The 10,586-nt window shown below is 62.7% G+C and overlaps 1 protein-coding gene across 1 annotated transcript; it reads left to right on the forward strand.

The window, feature by feature from the left end:
* The first annotated feature begins 2,336 nt into the window (after positions 1-2,336).
* Positions 2,337-9,303, forward strand: NEUROG3 (neurogenin 3). The gene is made up of 2 exons (XM_068951174.1): positions 2,337-2,839; positions 9,222-9,303. Exons 1-2 carry the CDS (start codon positions 2,337-2,339, stop codon positions 9,301-9,303), a joined length of 585 nt encoding a protein of 194 aa, XP_068807275.1.
* Positions 9,304-10,586: the final 1,283 nt, after the last annotated feature.

Raw genomic sequence — 10,586 nt, forward strand, 5'->3', positions numbered from 1 at the left:
GCCCGAGCCGCGGCCGCGGTGGCCCGCGGTGCCCCACGGCCGGGCGGCGGCGGAGGGGGCTGCCAGCCCCCGGCCGTGCCGGAGAGGGGGCCGGGAGCCGCACCGGCCCTTATCTCGCCTGCCCGCTTCCGATCAAACAGCACCAGTTGGGCAGGCCAGGCTGCGGCCGAGCCCGGATTGCAAAACGTCTCCAACGCCTGGCAGGCGAAAGATGGGCCGGGGCTCCACTGGTTACCATATGTTTTCAATAAAATAAGACAAATAGGGCCTGGAGATAGGGATTGCAGTAAACCTGTTATAAAGTAGCATAAAATAGGCCAATGTAAACGGCAGAAGGGCCCCTCCTGGAAGGGCCATTTGGTGCCAGCCCTGCGCTGGAGCGGCTCAGACAGGTGTGAGTAGGAGCCTAATGTGGTGCCCCCGGAGATTTTTATCACGTTTGTGGTAATATTGTGCTTGTTATGCTAACTATGAGTAAACATACCCGGCCGGGCATTGTGGCAATAGGAGGGAGTTATCAGAAAGTGGCAGTGGGAAGGTGATTTAACAATAAAGTTGTCTTGTTTGCCAGCAGGTGATGTCTGCCCCCAGCCCCATGATTAATGCTTCCCAAAGCACTCCACTTTACAATCTCTTGTAATTATTTATTAAACGAAATCTATTTATTATTATTTTAGCAAACAGTGGTACCAGGTGGGGCTTTCTTTTCCTCTTCAGCTTTTGTTTGAAGGACGTTTGAAGTGGGCAGTCTAAGGGTTGGAAACTCGCTCACCAGATTTTTTTTGTCGTCCAATTTGCACAGGCACAAAAAAAACCTGCCGGGCCCTTCCTATTCATCCTCCCCTGCCCTCCTCGCCGCCCCCCTTGGAAGGGGCGCCCGAACCGCCAGCGGGGCCTTCCCCGCCTCGGCCCCGCTCCCCCGCCCGGCAAGACGTGCGCCGAGGCCGCGGAGCCGCCGCCGCGCTGCTTTGGCGAAGGAGCGGGGGGCTCCCGGGTGGCGGCGGCCCGGCTCGGCCCGCGCCCCGGCCCGGCCCCGGCGGAGGCTCCGCGCCTTGCGGGGGGCCCGGCCCCGCCGCTCGCCGGCCCCCGCCGCCCGCCCTCGGGCAAAGGCGGCCCGGCGCGCACGTCGCTCCCCACCGCCCGCCGGCGCCGGTGCGCAAAAATCCCCCGGCACGTTTTGCGCGCCGAGCCGCGGCGAGGGGCCGGCCCGCCCGGGGCTGAGCGCCGGCCTGGGGCGGCGCGGCCCGCGGGGGCGGCCGGGGGGCCCGGTCCCGGTGGGCTCCGGCCCCCGCTGCCCCCAGGGCGGAGCGGGCAAGGCGCGGCGGCGCCGGAGCGCGGCGGCGGCCGGCGAGCTGCGCCCCGCGGCCCGGCGCGCTGGGGCCGGGGCGCTGCTCCCCGCCGGCTGCGCGGAGCGCGGAGGCGGCCCCGGGCCCCCTTCCCTCGGGGGGCGGCGCGGGGCAGGGCGGGGGGTGCCGGGAGCGCCCCGCGGGGCGGCACTGCCTCTGGGCCAGGCGAGAGGGGCCCCGGGGCCAAAGCGGGGCCGGGCGCTCCCTCGGGGGCCGGCATCGGGGCGGGAGCCCGCCCGGCCGCCGGCGCGTCCTCGGCACCTCCGCGGGCGCGCAGCCCGGCCCGCCGCGCCCCCGGGGCTCCGCGGAGCCGGCCCGCTGCCCGCCGCCGCCGCCGCCCCCCCGACGGCCGCCGCGGTACCCCGGTGCGCCCCGGCCGCGGGCGGCGGCTCCGGCGAGGGGTCCCGGCCCCGGCGGGCAGCGCTGCGCAGCGCACCGCGGGGCTCAGCCCCCCCCGGGCCGCGGCGGCCGTCGGGCGAGGGAGGGCCGTCCCCGCCGCGCGGCGCCGTGGGAGCCGGCGGGGGCTCGCGTGGCCCGGCCGGGGCGGCGGGCGGTGCCGGGCCCGGCACGCTCCCGCCGGGGCTGATAAGATAAAAGCGTGCCAAGGGGTGGGTGCGGGCGGGGGGGCGCACACGCTGCCCGCACCGGGAAATCCCCATTGTCTCCCGGCCCTATATATAGGGGCTTAAAGGCAGTCGTGTGCCGGCCGCGCAACCTGCGCTTCCCCGCGCTCGAGGGAAAGCGGGGAAGGGGGGAGAGGCGGGGACGGGGCGGGGGGCACGGAGCAGGACGAGCCGCTCTCCCGCTCCGCCGGCTGGCCTGGAGCCTCGCCCCGGGATTTCCCCCCAGGGGACGCAGGTAAAAGCTGGTGCCGCAGCGCGGCGTGGGGCGAGGGGGCGCCCGGCCGGCGGCGGCGGCTGTGCGCGCCCGCGGCGGCCCCAGCGCCGCTCCCCGCGGCGGCGGGCTAACGCGGGGGCTTGGCTTTGCAGGATGGCCCCGCAGAGCGACTGCTCGCCGGGCGAAGGGCAGCCCTATTTCGGCGGCTCGGACGCCGCCGCCTCCTCGGCCGCCGGCGGCTCGCCGGGCGCGGGCAGCCGGGCCGCCTCGCCGGTCCGCGGCGCGCTGGCCCCGCGGGAGGCGGCCCGCCGGAAGGGCAAGGCGCGGCGGGGCCGCGGCAAGGCCCGGAGCGAGGGGATGCTCAGCAAGCAGAAGAAGAGCCGGCGCATGAAGGCCAACGACCGGGAGAGGAACCGCATGCACCACCTCAACTCCGCCCTGGACGCGCTCCGCAGCGTCCTGCCCACCTTCCCCGACGACGCCAAGCTCACCAAGATCGAGACGCTCCGCTTCGCCCACAACTACATCTGGGCGCTCACGCAGAGCCTCCGCCTGGCCGAGCAGAGCCTGCCCGAGCCCCCCCCGCCGCCGCCCACCGCCTCCGCCGCCCCCCCGGGGCCCTGGGGGTCGCCCCGCGCCGCCGCCCCGCCGCCGCCGCTTTCCCCGCTCTGCTCTGAGCCCGCCGCCGGCCTTTCCGCTTTTGCCTCGCTTTTGCCCTTAAAATAGCCGGGGAGGACGCGCGCCGCTCGCCCCCCTCCCCGGCCCCGCTCGCACTTTGCGCGGCCAGCTGGGGTGGGACGGGGGGCGATGCGCCCCGCTGCCCCGTCCCGCTTGGCTGAACCGCAGCGGGAGCTGACAGGCAAAAACAAATCACGGTTTTGTACTCGGAAACGGTAAATTATATTAATTTGTCGCTATCGGTATTTATTAACTAATATTTCGTAAAAAATATATATATCTATATATTTGTATATAAGAGTATTTTTGGCAGCGGTGGTCCGGTTTTTGTACCGGGGAGGGGGAGCCACGGATGTTGTGTTGTGGTTTTTTTTTTTGTTTTTGTTTTTTTTGTTTTGACACGGAGAATAAAGTGTGTCGCCGTCCGACCTGTGCAACGCGATGTTTTTCCCAGCGAGGGGCTTGCCTTCGGCTTCAAAATCGCGCGCAGCCGCCGCCTGCCCGCGCAGGGGGACGGACGGACGGACGGACGGACGGACGGCGGTGGCCGCGGGCGCTCGGGGCCGGGCACGGGGGGTAACGCGGTGCCGCGGGCGGCCTTTAAAGCGGCCGCGCTTCCCCCTCCGCGTCCCCCCCCCCCCGGGCTGCGCGCAGACCCGCGCAGGGCGTTGCGCGCTCCCGCCTGCTGCTCAGCGGCCTCCCGGCGTTATTTCGGGGCTGTCCCCGAGGGGCAGCGCTGCGGCTGGGAGGACGTTAGACGGGTTAAAAACGCGGGAGGTGGCGGGGACGGGGGGGAAGCACCTCCCACGCGCTGCCGCCGGCGCTCCGCGCCGCTCCGCGGCCGCGCTGCCTCCCCGCCGCCGCCGCGGGAGCACGGCCGGCGCCAGACAAAGCGGCCCGCGAAGGCCGAAAGCCCATTGTGATGCTAATTGTTCTCAGCGGAGCCCATTTGCCAGCAGCGAAGAGACGCTATTGAGGCAATTTGTAGAACAAAAGAAATTTGGGTACTGGAAACAAAGGCGCACGGTGCCCCCCCCCCCCCCGGCTCCGCCGCGGGCCCTGGCCATGGTGCTGAAGGCGGCCGGGCCGGGCCGGGGGGGACCACCCCCTCCACCCCCCCAGGCACCTGCGTTTCGGGAAGCGATATCCACCTTGCTTGCGAGGCGTGGGACAAGGCGGAGGACTAGGGAAAGCCTGTGCCTGTGTGTGTGTGTGTGTGTGTACTGCTATATCCCTGACCGTGATCTATCTGCACCATAGATCAGATAGGCAGAATGAAAGACCTAATGGTATTCCTCCCCCTTCTCCCCCCTCCCCGCCTCCTCCGGCTGAATTGCTTATTGTTTTCATACCTTAACACTCTGCAAAAGTGCTCCGAGGCCTCGTGTGTGGCCACAGCCAAAACACCGTGATTATCGGGGGGATACAATCATTTAGCCTCTTCCCCTTCTCATCCAGCTCCTCGCCGATATCTCCCTATGGGACAACATCACCTTATGCTGTTTGCATGTGCCACGGGAGTGGGGAGGATAACTGCACAGTCAGGTATCCTTCAAAAGGAGCGTTTTTTGCAAAAATTGCAAAAATGCAGCTGAGGGTATGTACGGACAAGAGAAGGGGTGAGAACCTGAGAGGCCAGTGGACTGCAGGTATTATAGAAGTCCTGAGAGGTGACTGTGCAGCTGCATTTTCAGAAAGTGGTCACTCCGGTGGGTTTTACTGCATGGCAGATTCTTCTCTCCGGAGATTTAGGATGCCTCCGGTCTTCCAGCCGTGGGTCTGTATGTTGGGGTGGGGGTAGCGGGGGGAATTTACTACCTCTGGAGAACTAGTGACTTCTTTAGGGGCTTGAATGCATTTTTTTTTTCTTTGCCTCCACATTATTAGGTTAATCATTGCTTGAACTGGTTGCTATGGTTTTGGCAAACCCATGGAAACTTGATAATGAAGACTGAAAGACTCCTTTTCCATTTATCTTTTCTCTATGTTTAGTGCATGATGGTCTCATTTCTCTTCACTGGGCTGTCCCGGCGCCAGCGCCCTGCCTTTATAACCATGGCTTCTGTAATGGCCTCCGGACTTTCTGATGTGGAACAAACAGGTGGCCGCTGGGATCGCAACCATCTCAGAGACACAAACTTGCACCCTCACATACTTGCAAGCGTCAGTCTGAAAACAAACTTTGCCCATGCGTTGCTGGATGCGGTCACTGCGATCCCATGCAAAGCAGGCTCGCCTTTTATTTTTGCAGCCGGGGGAAACCCTCCGACCACCAGCTGACATTTTCATGCCCTACATGCTCACTTTCAGGTGACGCCTTTCTGTTTAGTTACTCACACTGTGAAAGGTTCAACTGGGAAACAAAGGTGGCTGCGTCTGGATGTTGGGATCATTTGTGTTCATCAGAATATGTGTTTTTTGAATATGTAGTGTTGTATTCCATTATACAAATGAGGAGGCTTTCAACCTGTCCCCCAAACCTCCTCTCTCCTCTTCTAGCAGCGTACAGCAGGTAGGTAGCTGCGTTTTGCTGTTGAACTTCAGTCGTGTCTGAAGGCTGGAGAGAAAATTGAGGTGGTTCCCATCGTTCCAGGGCAATTCCTTTGACCCCAGGCCTCCGCTCCGGGCTATAAATATGGCCCGAGGGGAGTCGCCGCCTGCCCTTGGCCATTGTTTGCCCCGATACCTAGGTCTCCTGGCAGAGGAGGCAGCCAGCGCTGTCAACGCCCTCCTACCCCTCTGTGCCAGCGGGAATCGGCGCGCACCCCTGCCAACAACCCGCTCGTCCCGTCTCCTAGCGCGCCGCTTGCGCCTCTGCACCGGGGCGCCCTGCGCTGCCTCGCGGGGTCTCCTTGGCCGGTGCGCACCCGTCGTCTCGCCCCGGCTGCGCGTTTCGGCGTAGCTGCTGCGCTCCCCGGCCAAGAAAAGGCGAAGAATCGGGATTCTTTCACATGGCCAGCGCTCAAAAGTCTGCTCCCCCCCCCCCCCCCCCAGCTATAATGACAATCCAAAGAGTTCCTGATAGGGTTTTAAAAGATGCTTATTCATTCACTGTCCACCAAGCATGAAAATCCAGCTCATTTGTTCATTTGTTTCCATTCTCGGTGCAAACGACCCCACAGGGGCTGAAGCCTGTTGCCGAAAACTTGTCACTCACACTTTTAACTTCTTTTTGTTGTACTTCTCTTTATTTCATTCTTCTGGGTCCCCACCTCGGCCACCACCCCACCCTCTCCTCCCGGCACAAAGGCAAGTCTGGGAATCTCTTTAAAGCTGCAGTGCCCCCCTTTTAAAACCAATACAAAAAGCAATCGCTGAAAGGAGATCACAAGTTTGTGGAAGAGGGAAACTTCATCCTGCCTGGTCCGGGGGCTGCACACGCTAGGCCTGGGGCGGGGGGAGCAGCACAGCCCGGCCCCAGCTCTACCACGGCAGGGAGCTGCGAGGTTTCCGTTCGTTTTCTGGGGGGCTTCAGCTGTCAGTTTTGCCCGGAGCTGGCGCTGACGTAGCCGGCCGCGTCTCCGCGTTCGCTCGGAGCTGCGGCAGGCTGAGACGCGGCCTCCTCGCTCGGGTGAAAGCCCAATTACTTGAGACCGTAGTTGCGGGGAAGTGCTCTCCCCAGCCTACCTAGTCGTATGGAGCTCACCTTCTCCCCCGTGCCTCCCCAAAGCCTTTAGTAGCCAGCAAAATGCCGACGGAAAGAAAACGTTCGCACCCGCACGCCCACGTCAGAAAGGCACCTGCGCGTCCTCGCTCCCCTCCCTCTAGGCGTGGGGGATGGCAGGAGAGCAAAAACAATCCTCTCCCTTTCCACCTCCCACGTACCAATCCATCATCCATAAACCGCCTGGAAAAACACGGCTCTCGGAGCCAGCTGCTGGGCAGCCGCCGGCGATGGGCGAGGGGGAGCCAGCCCCCTGCCTTTGCCCAACTCTTCTGCTCGGTCAGCAAACAGGTTGCTGCGGCCGCCGAGACCTCGCGCCTCTGGGACAGGGGGAAGATTAATGAAGCAGGTGCTGCGAGCCCGGAGCCCGCCAGTTCCCTGATAAGGTGGCTGCTCAGATAGCGCTCGGTCAATACTTAGCTCCTGCGGTTGCATGGTGGCCACCTGGAGCTGGTTTGCTCTGGAGCCCACCTGAGGAGGACGAGGGGCTCCAGGAGGAGGCAGCAGAGGGGATGAAGGCCCCGGGGCGGCCGGGGAGCTGGTCCTTGGGGACGTTGCTTTCTGTGTGTCCACGCACGGGTCCTGGTCCCCCCCGCCTTGCCGGGCCGTCGGGTTGGGGTAAGAGGAGCACGCACCTTTCCGAAAGCGCTGTCGGATGGGCTTAGCCCACCGGGGCAGCTAGGAAGCATTTTGGGGGGGGGGGGCCCTGGGGCATCTCTGTGGTGGTGGGGGGGGAACCGCCCCCCCTCCCTCCTCCCCAAGGCCTCCTCCACGACGGGGTCGATGCAGCCCTTGCGGTGACCTTGCGGCTCTGGCAATGATTGAACTGGCCGGACGGGAACGTCCATAAACCTGTGGGGGAGCGCCCTGGCTGCCGGCCCCCGTCGCCATCTGCTCACCCGCCGCCCCCCTCCCCGGGGCAAGGACCCCCCCCAACCCCGCCGCTGACTTTTGGGCTACCGGAGCGCTTGGCGCCGCTTGCGGCGAGACGGGGGTCGTTGGGTGACTCCGGCGCGCGCCGAGTCCGCGGCGTGAACGCCCGGGGGCCGCGGCGGGTGCTGCCGGCCGGCGCTGCCTGAGCTCCAGCAACAACGCGGCGGGGATCTTTGCCTGCGCCGTACGACTCGACCCAGCGAAATTATTTCCAGCGAACAATGGAATGAATTCCAACAAACAGTTTCTTGCGCACAGCTTTCGTGACTGCGTTCGCTCCGGTTAGCGCTGCTACACGGCTTTCCCCCCCCCGCCAAGAGAAAGCTGTTTTCGCCCGGCGCAGCAGGGCGGCCGGGCGAAGCGCACGGCTCCTTTGCCGCCGTCGGCGAGCCCGAAGGGGCCCTGCGCCTTCCAGTGATCCCCGCTAACTATTTTAATTTCCCTCCCCGCCCTTTTTTCCCCTGCAACTGTGCTGTTTCTGCCGATGAAAGGTATTTTAATGCCAAAAAGCAAAACAGACCCTGGAAAAATCCAAGTCTCTTCCTCAGGCTTCTCGGCCGGGGGGCTAATAAAAGCCGAGTTACCAAGCGCCGCGGCGCCTGAAACGCTCCCTTTCATCCCGGCACAGCCATCCATTCATACCGCAGCCGTCGCCCACGGAAGAACCGAGCAGCTTTCCCTGAACCTGATACGGGGTGAGCTACCCGAAACGCGCCGGTGCGCACGGCACCGGCCGAGAGGCAGGGAACAGGCCGCGCTTTGTCCTAAGGGAAAAAGGCCGCGGGACGGGTGAGGCCGGGCAGAGACGTGGGGACAAGCCTGGTCCCACACCCCCTCCTTGGGGTGCGACCCAGCAAACACCCTGAAATCATGGGTGTTGCTCAGCGAGCCTGGGGCAAGCCCAGGTGGCCGGGGGTCAAACCCTTAAAAGCAGCATCTCGCTGCCCGTCACCCGCTGCAGATGGGGGACCCAGCTGGGGCGAGTTAGGCTCAGACTATCCCTCCATCCCTCCCCGAGCACCTGAAACTGCTAATGCTTTTTTTTTTTTTTCCCCTAGCTTTTAAAGTATTTGCCATGCCCAGGTGCCTGGCATTTGAAGCGCTAATGCACAGTGCTGGGCAGGGGATAAATGCAGATTAAAGAGCTGGGGAGGAGAGCATGTTCCTGGGAAAAACACAGCGTAGGAGAAGGAGGGAAGCAGCAGTGCACTGATCTCTCTGCACAACATTGTAGTGCTCTGTCTGTATAGCGGCAAGGGTAAGTCTCTCCTCCTCTTTACAAAGTGGCTAAATCTGGCACAAAACAGCTATTTCTGAGTCAGCATCCCAGCACAGGTCTCGTGGGGAACCTGCGCTCGGATCCCCTGAGTTTGCTGCAAGGCTGAGGTCTTGGGATATTTCCAGGCTTCCTGCTCCTCCTGAGACAGGAAATGTTATGAGAGCAGCCTCTGTCTTTGTATTGCAAGACTCTAGCTTCTGCCAGCGGCTGGGGGAGCAGGAAGCAAAGCGCTTGCAGAATGGAAAAAAAGGAGAGGAGAGCACCTCAGGTCTGCTTATGCCCTGCAAGAGGCTTTGCCCCGAGGCTTTGCCCCAAGGCTTGTCCTTAACTTTCTGCAGTGAGCTTGGCCCCCTAGTGCGGGTGCGTGAAGAGGGGCTGATCCTGGGGCTGTGCTGGCTCTGCGCTGCCTTTGTGGGGCTCCCTGGCCACCCCGCTCGCCGCGGGGCTGGGGCACCAAGCGTTGTGCTGGAGTTTCCCTTGGAAGAGCTGGCCAAAGAGAGCCTTCAGCCTGGCCGAGCTCTGCTCTGAAGTGTCCCAAAATGGGGGCCGGGGAGCTGCTCCTCTAGCATGGCAAGGAAAGGACGCTGGCTCGCCTTCCTGCGGCAGCTCTGCAGGGCCGGCGTGCGTCAGTCCACGCTTTCCTCGCTTGCGCCCTCCTTCTGGGCTTACTGGAAACATCCTGGTTTAGCAGCCTAGGATGCCGCCATGGATATTTGATATAACCAGCAGGCGCTCTCCCCCCTCAGTTGCTTTCAAGACTGCTTTCTGCTCCCGAGACATCTCAGGAGCATGCGGAAATGCTGTTTTCTCCATTTCTCCCCCGTGCCTGGCTAGAGTCAGTGCTCCCTGCTTGGCAGAGCCTCTCCCTGGCCTTGGGTTTCTGGAGGGTGGGGAGGCACTGTGGTTGCCCTCCCCGGCTGGGAGGGCTCGGCTTTGGGCAGGAGGCTTTAATTTTGGGGGTGGGGGGGGGGGTTCGAAGGATTATTCTTCCCCTGTCTGTGTGGATAAGCCATTTAGCAGCCTGGTGACACCTTGCTGGGCTGCTGGCCTCCAAGCTGATTCATTTTGCTGCCCCGATTTCCTCCTTAGTCAGTGGAGACAGGGCACCTCCCAGGCCCTGCGTGCTCCCCCCAGGAGTGGTTTTGCCACGGCCACCATCCAGGTTTCCTTTTATTCCCTCCCTTGCAACTCGCACAAATAACCAGGAGAGGTTTTTGGGTGGATCCTGCCTTGGCCCCTGGTGGGCTTTCGTGGGTGAGCAGCCCTGCTTCAGAGGCAGCAGGGCCTAGAGGTAAATTAAGGTAACATCATGTCAGCTGGGTCAACTGACTGATTTTTAAGTTGCTAAATTGCCTGCTGGCTGTGCTACCCCCTCCTGCAATGCATGAGACTTACAGTTTGCATAACCTCCTTTCTAGAGGACGTTGCAATCAAACTGTCTGCCCAGTAACACAGTGCATATATGGGAATGGATTTGCTCAGGAAAAATGTTTTGCTCTATCAAAAGCCCCAGGGGCTTTTTTTTTTAAATTTAGGACACGATATTTTTCTCTATTCTGTTTTTGTAAGTTTGACATCAGCCAAGGAACGCTGCCTGGACGCTTTCGGTCAGGCTGAGCATGCCTCGTCTGGCGTGGGCTGGCCTTCAGTGGTGCAGACGGCGCTGGTGAAACGTGTGGAGGGGAAGGTACCAGAGGGAGTGATTAACCTCTAAAGCACACACGCGCGATCCTCCTCTGTGCTGCGGCGTTTGGGATCTCTGCAAATGGCAATAGCAGAGGAGCGGGAGCAGCGGGGCTGCGTGGGATGTGGCCGGCCAGCGCTGCCTGGAAGAAGCCTTCCCCGTAAC

This window comes from Struthio camelus, chromosome 7, assembly GCF_040807025.1.
Source record: "Struthio camelus isolate bStrCam1 chromosome 7, bStrCam1.hap1, whole genome shotgun sequence".
Lineage (NCBI taxonomy): Eukaryota > Metazoa > Chordata > Aves > Struthioniformes > Struthionidae > Struthio > Struthio camelus.

Bases quoted from the DNA above. Each gene is read 5' to 3' on its own strand.
- NEUROG3 (XM_068951174.1), top strand. From the start codon at position 2,337: ATGGCCCCGCAGAGCGACTGCTCGCCGGGCGAAGGGCAGCCCTATTTC. The intron at 2,840-9,221 runs GCTTTCCCCGCT...TTCCCTTGGAAG, and splicing joins GCCGCCGCCCCGCCGCCGCC to AGCTGGCCAAAGAGAGCCTT.